The sequence below is a fragment of the Hipposideros armiger genome, unplaced genomic scaffold (genome assembly GCF_001890085.2).
Source record: "Hipposideros armiger isolate ML-2016 unplaced genomic scaffold, ASM189008v1 scaffold_27, whole genome shotgun sequence".
Lineage (NCBI taxonomy): Eukaryota > Metazoa > Chordata > Mammalia > Chiroptera > Hipposideridae > Hipposideros > Hipposideros armiger.
This window is the reverse complement of record NW_017731377.1, coordinates 1,485,353-1,501,455: the sequence shown is the minus strand read 5'-3', so window position 1 is coordinate 1,501,455 and position 16,103 is coordinate 1,485,353. Positions and strand designations below refer to the sequence as shown.

The 16,103-nt window shown below is 44.6% G+C and overlaps 1 protein-coding gene across 7 annotated transcripts in view; it reads right to left on the bottom strand.

The window, feature by feature from the left end:
- Positions 1–697: 697 nt before the first annotated feature.
- Positions 698–16,103, bottom strand: part of EXTL3 (exostosin like glycosyltransferase 3) — a 121,348-nt gene continuing 105,942 nt past the window's right edge. For 6 of the 7 annotated variants that reach the window (XM_019636152.1, XM_019636154.1, XM_019636156.1 and 3 more), the window contains 3 exons: positions 14,602–14,746; positions 9,081–9,209; positions 698–3,802 (listed from right to left, as the gene is read on the bottom strand). In XM_019636152.1, coding sequence (XP_019491697.1) covers positions 3,593–3,802; positions 9,081–9,209; positions 14,602–14,746 — 484 coding nt within the window. In that variant the 3' untranslated portion in view covers positions 698–3,592. The remainder of the gene's footprint in view (positions 3,803–9,080; positions 9,210–14,601; positions 14,747–16,103) is intronic. The other variant, XM_019636157.1, reaches the window with a different exon arrangement.

Here is a 16,103-nt window from a genome sequence, read left to right as displayed (position 1 = left end):
AACCCTTAGCTGAGTCGTGACCAGTGAGTTGACACTGCAGAGCCCAAGAGAGGAGCACCCCCAACTCGGCTTTTCCCAGGCTTCCCCTCCCCGTTCCTGTCCCTACCATCTCCAGGGCCCGTGAGTCAGCGCTGTCCCCGAGGATGGCTCTGATCCCACAGCCACGCAGAGGTCTAGGACCACAGACACCCAACGGACTGGGCTTGGATGGTTAAGAAGCACCAACTGGATGCAGATGCTTAGAGACTCCTGTCTGTCAACAGAACCACCCCTAGCCCAACCGGGGCCATTCTAAGCGGTCCCTCTCCTCTCCTCTGGACCGGAACATGCCAACATACACACACACACACACACACACACACACACACACTTTACCATGAAAAAATAAAGGTGACAGACATGCCACTTGCATCCCACATCCCACACAACCAGTTGAATGACACCTAAGTCCCTATGTAATCAAATGACTAATCCCAGAAATGACACCGGCAAGACTGCCCATGTCGGCATGTGTTTACAGCATCACTTAGTCTCAGGTATGCAGGCTGCTCCGGGACCGTGTGTCACAGCCCAGTCTGACGCTGGCAGGGGCCCCAGCTGGCAGTGCACTGGCGACTCCCTGCCATCAGGCAGGCACCTTCTCTCAGGTCACTCTTCAGTCCCTGCGGAGGCAAATCACAAAAGACCTCCAAGCTGCTTCAGTTAGTCTCCATTTATTTTATTTTTTTTTACAAAAATCCAATGAAAGACTGTTGTGCTCATGACTGGAAAAGGGGTGGGGTGGGTGGACATGGCATGGATATCAAAGAGCTTCCCCCTTCAACATACCCACACACCAGGAGCTCCCTGAGCAGCACAAGGCTGGCGGCTACTGAAGAGGCTCCCCGCACCCGCCCAGACAGCACCCCACCAGCTCGGGGGCAGGCCACAGCAGGGCACCGCTGCCAGAGCTGCACACGCTCAGACCGCCTGGTGAGCGCCGTGGGGGGGCTCTCACTTCGGGGGATGCCCTCACGGTGAAGAGCAAACCAGCTAGCTGGGGGGCAGGGATGTCCTGGGCCTTGGGCGCAAAGACCAGACAGGTGTTACCTGCAGGTGCTGATGAGACCCCTGGAGATCTGCAGAGCTGTTCTCACATCCCAGGCGTGTCCCGGGGGGTGTGGGCAATGTCTGGATCTTCCGAGGTGACAGATCAGCATTGAAGGCATTCTAAGCACAGAGCTGGGCCTCTCCCTAGTCTGCCTTGCAAAAGGCAGCAGCCATTCTCCAGGAGCACCTAACCGAGCAATCCAAAAGAGCCGATGCCTGCTTCTTGCTGCTGAGGAGGGTCCTTTAAGAACACAGCCAGAGCCTGCCGGGTGGGGTCCTTCACATCAGTCTGATCAAGTCCAAACAGCACTCTCCTTGTCAGCAGCTCTGACATCATAACCCTCCCTGCAGCACGCTTGGATGTTCTCCATAATCTCAGACCGTTTAGATACTCCTGGATCTCCTGGCAGCATTCAGGAACCCAACAATCTGGCTCCACTAAAGGGGGTCCCAACACAGGCTGCTCCTTTCTCACCAGGTCCCACTGAAGGTCCATGTATGAGTTCCTCACATTAGAATAAACAAGATAAAAATAGCAGCCACATACATAGCTCAAAACACCACACTCTTTGGCTTCCCAAAGGGAAGAAGGCTACTGCTAAAAAGAATAAAATCAGAAGGAAAGGGCGTTAGAAAGTTAGGGTGCAGAGAGTGTGCACCCTTTGTGGGTCGCTGAGGAGCTTAACTCGGTTTCCTAGGTAGTTGCCTCAGCAGGGAGCTACAAGAAGACGCCAGTGGGAGCATCTGGAGGACACGTCCTCGGAGCAGCCCTGGTCCTGTCTGCCGATGAACAGTTCCCGTAAGTCAAACAAGCCCTACAGTTGGGTGGTGTCTACAGGACAGAGCCTGGCTTCAAAGTGATACTTGAAGAGAACCCATCTGGTACAGGCAGGTCACAGGACAACATGCCCCCAAGAAACAGAAGCACAGGATGTCAAAGTCTGGGGAAGACAGCTGGCTTAAGGCATGTGCATGGCCAGGTCAGACCTGAGCTTCAGTTCAGTGGTGGGAAACACCTACACTCAGCTTCACTGGAAGAAAGTGGGGTCCAGAAAAATGGGAGAAGTCATGGGCTAAATCCCTGCCCAACGCCTCTAACACCTTCTTCGGGTCCCCTACTGCCACCACCACCTAAAAATAATTAGCTTATTTCCATTTCAGCCCAGGGAAACCTGGAGTGGAAAGTTGTGATGTGGGGTGAAAACGTCTGTTCAATTTCAGGCTACATTTGAGCTGAACATAACAAATACCCTCCCACTGTTCTGGCACATGCCAAACTTCAGGGGGTCCTGGGACCAACCAGGCATTAGGGATCCAAAAGCTACAGGTAACATAGGATGTGGGTTCAGACAAAGGTGGGGGGAAGGTGAATTTCACCAAGGTATTTATCCCAAGGCAGGTGCCTTGCTGTAAGACTTCCCGGCCAGCCGGGTGGGAGCGCGAAGAAAGTTCGCGAGTTCTATGCCGCAGAGCTAGGCCAGCCTGCAGATCACGCCCGCGAGGGAGGCCTGACAGCCTTCCGTTCTCTTACACAGAGACAACCTTCAGGAAAGCCTGAAGCCAATGCGCACGTTTTTTAAAGGAGGGCCAGGAAGAAAGCGATTTGGGAGAGCTGTCTTCAGGTCTCCTCCCTTCCTCATTCTTCTTTCAATCAGGGAAGAGAATGGGAGAGCAAGGACCAGTCCTGCGATGTGATGTAACAATGAATCCTCGAAACCCACTGAATCCAGCACAGGGAAGCTCAGCTGGTCCCAAAGGTCCTCCCCAGGGACTCAGGTGACAGGACACGCATGTTACAGATTGCTGGTTGGCAACAGAAAGGGGGAAGGAACGAACGGACAGGTCCTAGCTCGTCCGGGGCCCCTCAGGAGGGCCAGCCCAGCCCTTCGTTTCTGCACACAGATGCCCCTGGGAAGGACGGAGCTGCCCTTTAAGGATGAGCCAGACAGATGCCACAAGGCAGGATCCATCGCCACCAAAACAGAGAACGGCAGGAGTTTCAGTGGGTCCCTCACTTTGTGAGACGGGCAGGAATTTCAAACAACCCCCCTCCCCGCCCCGTGTGTGTGTGTGTGTGTGTGTGTGTGTGTGTGTGTGTGTACACACATATATGTATATATACACACGTATATATAAATAAGCCTTGAATGGCAAATCTGAAACTTTTTAAATAATAATAGTTGTTACTGAATTTAAAAACCACAAACCAACTGTCCTGGGCTTATGAACTGCATGAGAGACTCCCCAGAGTCCCCATGTCCTCAGTGTAAGCTATCAGTCAGTGCCCTGTGTGGGGAGCCCCCGTGTCCTCTGACCAGGGCTCCAGGCCCAGTGTGGCCAACTTCCAGAGAAAGGCAGCAAGTCCTACTCTTGCTGCCACCTCTCCCAGCAGAGGGTCGGGGCCACCCACCCAGTGGATGTCCCTGAGGTCCTTCACTGTCTGGGCACCTTAGGAGCCATCTCCCTCACTCTGCTTATCCTCGCCCCCAAACCTGCAGTGGCCCTAGATGAACTTGAAGCACTTGGTCTTGTCGTGGGGCAGGCGGGTCTTGAAGAGCACAGAGTCCACCCTGAACTGAGTGTACAGTAGGGGCATGTAGCCATACACCTTGACAAAAAAGTTGATACATTTGTGCCGCTCGTGAAAGTGGGAATCATCGTGTGACAGGGCCTGAGGGCATCCCGGGCATCGGAAAGTCCACCGTGAGGTCACCTGGGAACAAGAAAGGAAGAGCGCAGAGTGAGAATCACCGGTGCCGAGCCCGATGGAAACCCCGCAGCTGAGCCAATCCGACGCTGCCGTTTCCACAGTGAAGACACGTGAGATGCTGTGTTCACTCACAGAGCAGTCAGGGCCGGGGCCGCTGTGCCTGCCCCCACGTACTGACGTCATCAGTAAGGGTGCTCTTCCCCAACGGCCTAGACGTGCCAGACTCATCACAAGCCTTAAATGCTTAGTGTTACCTGCCTTCTAGTATTCATCTGGGTTGCACAGCAAAATGGAGGTATAAAGTTGTCCGTTTCACTAATGTTAATAGCAAACTACTGGAAAACTACCCATCAAAGGAGGACTGGTTAATTATAAAATACTGCACATCCATTTTAAAAGACGTTTAAGAAAATTATATTTAAAGACATGGGAAAATGGTCATATTATAGTTTAGTAGTTATTACTATGAAATGTCAAGCAATTAGAGAAGTGAAGAATAATGTAACAGCTTCACTATCAACAGTGTGGCAGACCAAATATAAGAATCCCCTCGACACAGAATACCTGAAAGAGCAGGATAAAATATATAAATCGTTTCTTTAAATGTATGGCTGAGCTTGTAATGAAAGCAAGAAAATGAAATGTAATGAAAGAAAAAAAAATCCTCAGAGGCCAAAATAATGGAAAAGCCTGAATCTAATGCAACAGCCAGGAGCGTGGGCTCTTTGTCACACTGGGGGGCAAGAGCCGTGAGTTCAGATTGGAGAGTTTTTGAAACCCTGGGACCCAGTGGACAGCTGCGTGGGATGGAGGCAGCGGCACAAAGAGCGATGGTGAGGAAATGTTTTCTTCTCAGTCTTAGCTCTGAGTGGAGAAGGAAACAGCACCTTTGAGAATTCATAACCACAAGCTGACCCTCATACATCTGAGGCTCAACTTTATGTTACTTGTGTGTCTTGAAAAGCCCCAAGATGCTAATTTAGCTTAAACCAGTCTCAAGTAGGTAGGTAGTGACCCCATGCACATGCAAGGAACAAATGCAAATCCTCTTGGGTGTAAATTCAGGCCTCAAAGAAACATGTCAGTAAAATCCCAAAGAAGATGATCTCACAGTCAAAGTCACAAAAAAGGGAATGGGCCACGAGGGAGAAATCTGCAGAAACAAGAGTCAGACCCCAAAACACTGCAAAACAGCAGGATTAGAAGAGACTGACTGCAACAATAAATGTGTATCATGTGATGATGAAATTTTGAAAGGTTTCTTAAAGTTTGATGGAAGAAACAAGGCACTATCAAAAAAGTCTTAGAAGATATGAAAACAAATAGAAATGAAAAGTATATTGAATTAAATCACTCAATGGATGGGTACAAAGAAAAAATTAGTGATGAAAAGTATACTAAAATTATTACCCAAAATGGAAAATATTGACAAAACGCTTTTAAAAAATACAAAAGCAAGGTTAAGAGACATAAAGTGATACTGTACGATTCCATTTATATAAAGTTCAAAACAGGCAACACTGATCCTGCAACAGAAAAATGACTGACTTCCTGTCCCAGTTCATCTCTCCTTCCTGCTCCCGGAGCTGCACCTTCTACTTCCTGGAACCCAGCACCCTCTGCCGGGTGGAGGTGGTGTAGGAAAACCTCCCGTTCTCAGGAAGACTGCCTATTCCCCTATGAGAGCTCAGGGTCACCTGAGGGCACGTTAGAAAGCTGTGAGGACCTGCAGAATCAGGCCAGGAGAGCAGGACAGGACTTGCCGCAGGGTGACCACAGCGGCACACACCCGGCCCCCTTCTTCCACTCCCCCGGTCTCCGGTGCTGCGTCCTAAATGGGGCTTTGGAATCCTTCGCCTGCTATGCTAGGTCCTGTTCACGCTCACTGGTGGAACATGTTTTGTATTTATCCCTGTTTACTGAAGACCAAGGATTGGCTTAGAGGCAGCTGGCATGTCTTGTTCCTCAAATCTCTCCAGTTAGTGGGAATTTGGATAAGGGAATTGTAGGGCGCAGATCAGTCTGGGGTTTTAGGCCAGTGGTCACACCAGGTCCAGAACCTCTCTCAGGGGCTTCCTCGGGGGAGCAGGTGTAGCCTGTCTGGCCTCATTCCACATGTTCAGCCCATGCCCTGGGCGTGGACTAGTTACACAGAGTCAGCAGGGAGATAGATGGTCGTGCTCCAGCCAGCCTTTCTGCCCCAGAGAAGCACGGAATGTGGTCCAAGAATGTGGGAACTACGAGTTGAGGGCACATAGTTTGCTCACATATGGCTCTTTGTTGTATTTTGTTGTTATTCTGCTACATGACATTCTAGTTTAGAAAAAAAAAAAGCAAAAACTAAGGCAATCCGAATAAAGGATGGACTTTGGTAATACAATGTATCGATACTGCTTCATTAATTGGGACATACGAGTACGTACCATACTGATGTAAGATGTCCGTAACGGGAAACGTTATGGGGCCATACGGGAATGCTGTACTATCGTCACAAGTTTTCTATAAATCTAAATCTACTTTAATATAAAAGTTTATTTTAAAAGTAAGACATAGTGTTTAGGGATGCATACTCAGGTGATAAAAGTATAAAGAAAAACAACGAAGTGAATACCACTAAAGGCATGATAGTGATTGTATTAGTTTCCTTGGGCTGCTTAACAAATTACCATAAACAGTGACTTCAAGAAAACCAAAAATGTATTCTCTCACAGTCCTGGAGGTGTGACATCAGGGTGTCAGCAGTCTCCTCTGCTCTCTGAAGACTCTGGGGAACAATCTGTTCCATGCCTGTGTTGCCAGCCATCCTTGGCTTGTAATATGATTACTGATATAGCAATATTTATCATATTACATATTACAGTACAATATATTGTCTATATTCATTATACTATGCATTCGATCCCTATGGTTTATTTACTACTCATTATAAATTTATGCCCTTGAATATCAATCTTACTCCCCAGAATCTTTATTCTGAATAGATTTATTCAGAACCTTATTCTGAATAAAGACACTAGAATTTACATTCTAGATCTTTCTCCTTCTTAAAAATGTAACATTACATTAGTCAAAGGAACAATCTAAACTTGAAGTATTTAAAGCAAAAAAAAACTTACTATTTTAAAACATAAAATAGTATATATACTTGATACTATTAAAATTAGGTAAATTAATAAAAACATTTAGTTCAAATTGGTTCATACTATGAAATACGTAATTGGATTCAGAATTTGAAGAAGTTAACTCAGAATTTGAAGACATTCTTAATCTATTGAGCCTGAGCCTTTGATTTTAAAATTCAACTCCTCTTATATTCACGTAAGATTAAGAAGATTCATAGAGAACACTTATTTCTCAAGTTTTCATGTGGTAAGACTCATGTGCGCCATGTGCAAATCATTTCCATCTCACTCTGAAGAGATGGTTTAGCTAATGAACACTGGCCTAATAATATAGTAGACAGCCACACTTAATGAAGATGAAAAAGTCATCATGTCTGTAAGAGGAGGGTGACTGATGATGTTATTAGGTACCTAATCACTCAGAGACTTTAAACTTTCATGAATGTCTTTTGATCTACTAAGGAGGTATAAGTAGAAGCATACATCTTGGCTGAAGTCCAATCCCTGGGTACCTAAGACAGGATAAATAAAGAATACAGAATTGCACCAATCGCTAATTTTTTTCTAAGACCTTGCCTCCCCAACCTGAAAGTTTGCGAAGAAGTCTGATTTTCATTGTTTACTATCAGATCTACCACTGCACCTAGAAAACATACTATTGTTATTGTAATAATTGTGACTATTATCATTCAGGGTTAAAAAAAAAACACACACACAATTTGGTGCATTATTTTGCTAATTATTCTTGTTTTGTACAGCTCAGGAATACAGGAAACTATGGAGTAATCGGGAGTTAAGTTACAACCCTGAGCCATGCTTGAGAAAAGGTTTGATTAGGCATAAACACATGCATAAGGCCCCCAAATGTTTTTTGATCTGTTAGGCTTTGCTGCATAAGACCCAGTGTCCTCTGGTTACCACCCCACTTCCCAGTAACAGGATGATTTGATTATCATTATTAGTACAGGCTGGTGGCTACTAAGTCTAGAACTTACCTTCAAAATAGAAGAATGAAATATGCACCCAATTATTATTTCCTCATGGCACTAAGGATATCCATAAAGGTAAACTTATTATTTTATAAAGTTAAATAGGCCTGTTTAACAATAATGAAAATAAGACCTTAATTCACTTGTTCATCTTTATAGGGACACCAGGTATGATTCCATAACATCAACACTGACATCACAGTCACTAAACTCTATTAATTTGAATTGACACTCAGGTTCTCTAATATTAATCGTGGCAAGGCCCTTACGGGGGCCTACCCCAACCCTCTCCGGAGAGCTTCACTTGTCTTAACCTGCGGTGGTGACAGAGAGGGTGATGGGATTGGTCTTTCTGTGCGCTGAGTATGACACTGGTACCTTCTGATGACATCAATTCAGCTAGTCAAAGACAAAAACAAAACTCAAATTTCTAGAACTCTGAGGGCCCTTTTATTTTTGCTTTGGAGTAAATACTTTATACAGTACTTACTTATTTGTCAGGCGCTATTCTTAGAGCTCTACATAAATTAACTCAGAGATTCTTAAATTTTGGTGCCATGGACTCCCCTCCACTCTGGTTTGGAATCTGGTGAAGCCTGCAGGCTCCACCTCAGTATGTTTTTAAATGCATATAATAAAGTACAAGAGATTCTAAGGAAACAAGTTATGTTGAAATACACTAATATATGTGCTCTTTTATCAATGCACTAAGCAAGAAGATCTAGAAGTTAATAACTACCAAGATTTCAAAGCAGTGATGAACACAAATGATACTTTGAAATGTGGCAACAAATACAATGTGGTATAAAATACCTGTGAGTACTACTGGTGACAAAATGCAGTTACTGCAAATACTCTTAGGAAGTGTAGCCTGTTTCATAACTGATGAAAATGCTAAACTGCAGATAGAGATTAGTAAAAATTAAAGATGGAACATTTTTCCCATGCACTTTCCAAACACACGGAATTCTATCCATTTTATACCTTAGGAGTGAAGAGTCGCTGTATTAACAACTCCTTTAACCCCGAGACAATCCTATATGGTTGGTGGTATCCTTATCCCCATTCTACAGATGAGGACTCGGAGGAAGAGTTACATACTGCACTACGGCAAACTATATGAATTAAGTGTGCATGCACCCCCAGTCCCATCGGTGGTGGAACCCTCACCTTGATGGGGGGTTTCCGAGTGATGTGGGAGACAAGGAAGTTCATGGCAATGTCCTCACAGTTGATGTATTCATCCACCATATCTCGGATGGCCTGGGGCATCACGTAAGAATACAGGTAGGCATAATACTGTCAGGGGTAGAGAAAGAATCACACACTCTGTTAGAGGCCACAGTTCTTCGGCTTTCAGCAAAAATATTCACGGATCTGGGAGCTGTTAGGAAGTTGGGGGGTGGAGGTGGCAATCACTGGCACTTAGGGAGTTGGGGCCAGGGATGCTAAACATCCTACAAGGTGGGGCTTCTTCAATGAGGAATTCTCCCATCCAGGCTGCCATTATCACCCACTTTGAGAATCCGAATTTCATTTAATCTCCTTGGTACCGCAGTGATTTTGCAACAATATAAAGATGTATCAAGTTAGGTCAGACACCGATTCAGCTGAACAACATTCTATCTCTGACAGTGGCAATACAGGATAGCCTGGTTATCGCCTCCGACTTCTCAGTAACTCACTGAAACATCCCATCCTTCAGTGTCTCACAGATTCCAGACTCTGATCACTTCTCGCCATCGCCACAGGCTACTCCCTGCTCCAAGCCACCATTATCTCTTCACTGGACTATTCATACAGTCTCCTAAACAGTTTCCCTGCTGCCATATTGTCTTCTATACAGTCTTCTCAGCACAGCAAAGCGGTCACGTTAACACACAAGGTCAACCGCACTCCTTTACTCTAAACTCTTCAGTGGCGTTCCCATCTCGCTCCGAGTAAAAATCTAAGTTCTTAAATGTCCTGCAAGGCCCACAAAGTGGGATGCTGTCACTGGCTCACACCCGCTAATGAATGCCGATTTTCAAGAATTCTGTGAAAGTATTTAGGAATTTTGTGAGCTTGTTATGAAAAATAGCCATTATTAAAATTATACTTAAACTTAAAATTAAATTTTAATGTTATTTTTAAAAATACCTAAATCTCATCAACTCTTAACTAATTTGTTACATATTACTATTATTTATTATATTTTACTGTTATCTTGAGGTTCTTTATGTCCATCATATCTGTATGGTGAAAATACCAGATATAACAGTACGCAACTGCCCATCTGTTCCCAACTCCATATTTAGCTACTCATGTTGATAACTTAAAATCAGCCATGGTAAGAATATTTACACCACAGAATGGGCAAATGCTATCAAACAAGGCACATGTTAACTGAGATGTGTTGCCAATATGCTGATAATGAGTGAATAGGTCAGGTGCCCAATAAAATTGATTTATATATTCTATTACCTTAAATAGTGGAATCTATAATGATCATAAAATTTTTGTAGCACACAGAGGTTTGCTGGTTATCTTGAGGCAAAGTACTTAAGAGATGGTGAACTTAGAAGGTGAATTATAGCTGTCCAGGCAAGATGGTGGAGCAGGTAAACACTGTGCTTGCCTCCTCTCATGACCATATCAAAATTACAACTAAGCTACAGAACAGCCATCATTGAGAATCACCTGAAGTCTAGCTGAACCAAAGCCCTATAACAGGAGAAGCCACCTCAAGACTGAGAGGAGGAACAGAGACGCAGAACGGGCTGCTCCCACACCCATATGTGACTATTAAAAATTGGGAGGGATATCTCAGCTGCGGAGGTGCTCCCTGGAGTCCCAGCCCCACATTCTAGTGCCGGGGAGAAAAGTCCCCATAACTTCTGGCTGTAAAAACCAGCGGAAATTGTTACTGAGTGAGATGAGGAAGCCTTCAGTCCAGGCATTCCTCTTAAAGGGCCTGCGCATGGACTCACTTGCTCTGAGCTCCAGTGCTGAAGCAGCAGCTTGAAAAGATGCCAGGGACATATGGGTAGAAACTGAGTTGTCTGGCTTCAGGACAATGGGTGGAGAGGCAGTTTTCTCCCAAATGAAGGAGCTAGTGGAAGCCACTGTTTCTTTGTTAAACCCTTTCCCCTCCCAGTGTGCAGACGCAAGCAGACACCATATGTTAGTCAAGTCTCCATTAACCTGGGTAACACCGCTCATTTGCCCTGCCCCCAGGTAATTCCCAGAGACCCCGCCTGACCCAATTTTTGGGCATTAACCCAAGCCACTTCCAGAGGCTTTTCTGTACAAACAGCCTGTCCTGGCTCATGCTGCGGACTTTTCTAAAATCTCTCAAAGGTTCACAAACCCCAAACAAGCAGCATCTGGCTTCTGCGTGCCCCATACCTCTGGCTGAGCAGCCCTAAGCTCGGCACTAGCAGCAGCCGGTCTCGGTTCACAGCTGGGCCTCCTGAGGTACCTCCAAGTCCAGCACGGGTGGCGGCCATCTGTGGATTGCTTTGTGGCTCATGCCAGGTAGCCCCAGGTAGGGCACATGTTATGGCTGAACATGGCCTGAGGCGCAGCCCCTCCCAGGAGGCCCTAGGAATGGGCACACCCAGTAGCCAACTTCGGACAAGCCAGAGCATCGCCCAGCAGCCTCCAAGGACAATCCACCCAAAGGGCAGACTGGGCAGGCACCAGAGCTCTGCTAAAGCGAATCCTGCTCTGTAGGGTCAGCCTCTGTACCGTAATCACTGTTCCTCCACCGTAATCACAGCCAGTCGTCACAACCAATCAGCCTAAGGGTGAATCCCTCCCATTGGCATCATAGAAGATGGAAATTCTAGTCAATTTTAACAAAATGCTACCAAATTTGTGAATGAGTATCATGACTCAGTAAGCCCAGCAATAAGGTATTTCACCAGGGATAGTGATTAAAACCAAGTATCAAAAATATGCTTAACTTAGAAAAAGACCTCTGACTTGCCATAACACACAGTGTCAAATCAAGATTTTTAAAAATAAAACATATTCAATCACATCACTTTCACCAAAATTTAAGGATTGAGTGAGAATATTACTTTGAAACTTTACCTTTATCTCAACCTTATAAAAATTTCTAGAAGTACAGTAGTACACATATATAAATATAATTTATAAATAATATATACATTTGTGAGGTACAGGTTCAAAATTTTTATTGATAGGCACTTACAATAAAAACACTTGGTCGCTCCAGGTTAGGGAATAATCAACTGAATTGCTTTCAAGGACCAAACAAGTAAGGCAATAAATAAGTGACATTTTTAAAAATGGGTGTAAGAAAAATAAAGAGTCGTGGGGCAAATATGCACATACGTGCCCACCTCCAGGGAACACTGACCACGCAACTCCAGCCAGTTGGTGCCAGGCAGAAGCACTGCCCAGTATGGCCTAATCTTCACTTCCAGTAAGGTCCAGGTCTATTTGCAAACTCCTCAGTTTTTAAAGCCTGGCAGTGTATGGGGCAGCACTGGGGGGCGAAATAAACATTTCAATAAGGTTTGAGGACTGCTGGTTTATAACCTCTGCTCTGGCTTTTCAAATAGAAGAAAACCTAACTTTTACTCAGTGAATCACTTCTTACTTGAAAGTAAAGAGATCTGACTACTGAAACTTTTAAAGAGCAATCGGAGAATTTGAGAAGGCACACATTTCAGTAGAAAAGTAAATTCTGAAGGTATGCATGTACACTGCGAAAATTAGTGGCCCTTTCTCAGAGGCGAAACTAAACGACTCCTAGTTAGGCATGGTTTCTCGGCCAGATCCTCCCTAATCGTACGTGCGATCCCCAGCCCAACCACAGCCCAGCCAAGTTTGGAAAATAAGCACAAGGGCCAGGTTCAAGAATCGGATGATCATATCGGCTTCGCACGTCATGTTTTAAAAAGAAAACAAAAACCTGAATGTTTAATGACTTCGTAGGCCGGTTCAAAATGTCCCTAGTAAGATGATTTTCAAGGTTCTATTTGAGATGCCTTGCAAGATGCCACCATCTGAGATATGAAATATAGGAGAGACAAAAGGTTTGAGGGAGTTGGGCGGGGTGAGATGATGAGCTCTCAGGGTGGGGGATTCGGTTTGAAGTACCAGAGGGACATACAGGGATGTCCTGGAAACAATATACGAGCACAGATCTTGGGGAAGGGCCAACCCTAGAATAAAGATACAGAAATCGTCAACTTGTAGGTGCTAAGAAAAGCCACAAGACCTTGAGAGCATGAGAACATCTAAGGAAAACACAAAGTAATCAGAGCATTAGATAGAAGCTAGTCCCCCGGGACACTTCAGCACTTATGGGGAAGACAGTGAGTGTGGTGGGTGGTCTCCCACGAGGGCAATGAAGATGCCCAGAATGACAGGGCACGGAGTGGAGATCAGGATGATGGGCCAGGCGCCAATATCCCTGATGACGGTGAGGGGATAATTACAAGGCTGGTAGATGGCAGCAACAAGACAGGTGCCACAAGTCTCAAATAAGAGTTTACGCAGCAGCTGAGAATTACGTCACTGGAAAGCAATGAAAATAGTTCCGTATACCTTCCCTGCTCGAAAGTACAAATCTGGGGAAATGAGTAGCCTCAACTCCTGTTCATGGAAGAAATTCAGAACAGGCTAAAAGGGAAGCACTGTCCTCAGAGAAAAGTCAGGTTTTAAACAGGTCAGGGAAATAGAGGATGTGTCCGTGAAGCGGGGGGTGTAGGCGATTTGGCTCGCAGAATCGGGTTTCTTCAGAGCCCCGAGGAAGGACTGGGGAGATGGTACAGAGCAGCACTATCCAACACAAACAGAAGGTGAGTCACACGTGTCATTTTAAATTTTCTAGTAGTCACATTTTTAAAAGCAAAAAGAAACAGTAAAGTTCATTAGTAGTATATTTTACTGAACCCAGTGTATCCAAAATAATTGCATATCAACATAAAAAATTACTGATAGTTTACATTCTTCCTTTCATGCTAAGTTTTCAAAATCTGGTGTGTACTTTACACATACAACACGTCTCAATACTGACCAGACACATTTCAAGTGCTCAACAGCCACATGTGGCCAGTGGCTGCTTTATAGAATAGATGACATGCACAAGGAAGATGAGTCAGAAGCCCCCCCAAAAAATAGAACAGTTTAGCGGTAACAGTACAGGGGAAGATTAACAACTGGAGGGGTTTACATTTTAGATCTTCAATGAAAATCAGGATGTGAGGCATGGTGAACATTACAAGCTCTAATAAATCAAACAGGATGTACAGACCCACAATAGACAGAGGCTTATGGTGGAGCCTGGGACAGTGGTGGTTAGCCTAGGTCAGAAGTGTACCAGGTTCAGCCTTCCGTTGGCCAGGCCATGTCTGGAATGGCAGTGTTGAAACCAGATGGTAGTTTAGCCCAGTACTCTGTTTTCCAGAGGGACAGCTAATTCCCAGAAAGATGAACTGATTTTCCTAATGGCCTACATGCGATTGTACAGGCAGCCTTCTCATCCTGACTTTTTAGTCCAAAGTTGCTCTAAGCATCTTGACTGCTGTCTATAAAAATAGAAATAACTTACTTCTAGCATAGAAGGGGCATGTAAGAAGCACTAGGCAAGCTAACTTCAGAGTAGCATTTCGCTACCACACAAAGGCTCAACTCTCACCAAGTTCTTGCCATTCTTACCAAACTTTTTTCTTACCTTGTGAAAGAAGGCAGCACCTGTCAGCACCATGGACAGCTCACAGGAGTAGTTGGAGTTGTACAGCCAGGACTGATGAGGGATGTCCCACGCATGGTACCGGCCAGGGAAACCCACAATGCGGTCCCGTGCTTCTCTCCACACCCTCAAAAAACACAAGTACATGCACACACCTCAGTACAAAGCCTTAAGATTATCAAAAGCTTTTAAAATTACTCTCTCTAGCTTGCAGGCTCTGGCCCTTAGGCTGTAACTTACTTCTTTTCTCCTTTTTTTAAAAAAAATAATAATAAAAGTAGTCACAAGCCAGACAGGATAAACAAATAAAGTGTGTCACATGTAGCTTCCTAATAAGCACCTGCATACTGTTCCTCTAACTCCTGGCAGCCAGCATCTCTCAGCCCTCACAGAAAGAACAAGCTGGGATAACATGGGAGGCAGCTAAGTCAAGGTCTCCAGAGTGGGGTGTGTACTGCAATCGGCTAAGGAGCAGGAATAAGACATCAACTTTTATTTCTATTTATTTTTAATCGTATTCAATTTCTAAAAAAAGAATTTGTTTTTAATGAGCATGATAGATTACTACAATAGAATTTGTATATAATTTATGCATACTGCATACTTAGCTTTTACTGAGAGGGTACGCCATAAAAGAAGCTTAGGAACCACTGGTCTAACCACAGGAGACTGCTGCCTGGAGTAAGGTGCAACGGTCTTAATTCCTGATTTGAGCTGAGCTGAGGGAGAAACCTGTACCATGAAAAGAGGTCTACAGGACCACACAAATGGAAGACTTCATAAACGCAAGAAACAAACTGAGAATTCAGTATGTTTCCAGGATAAACTTTAATATCATCCCCAAATTTGCAGGTAAAGTACAGCAAATAAAATGAGTTCCCCAGTTTCCCAGGCTAACATCACACAGCTAAAGTATTTCTGCCTCACAGACCCCACAGCACTGTAGAAGTGGTACAGGAGTCCTGTAAACAATGAACCATCGCCTCCCCTCTCCACCTCACCCCCAAAGGGAGATTTAAACTACCTGAGAAACTCCCTCATCACTTCTATGGAACTTCAATTCCTAAAACACATATGATTTCATTTCAAAAGAATTCCTCTCCTATGAAGTTTGAAAGCAACTAATCTAGTCCACCAGGTGAGAAACCACAACTTATATTCACAACGTTAACAGCCTCCTAGATGGATTTTCTGCCACTTCCTACCCAAATCCTTACCTCTATCATTTATCTCCTAAAACTGACTCCAAATTACTAACCTAAAAAGCTGAGATATTTTCATAATATAATTTGTCATATCCAGGATGTAAGGATTGCTAATAAGTACCACTGGCATAACCAAATGTTATATCAATACTCCTGAAAATTCTGATTCTAGGCATTCTTCCAATGTCGATTGCTCCTACTGGTCCTGAAATAGTGGAAGAAAGAAAGGAAAACTGAATATTTCAATCATCTGTTTTGGCTGATTTAAGTCAATATAAT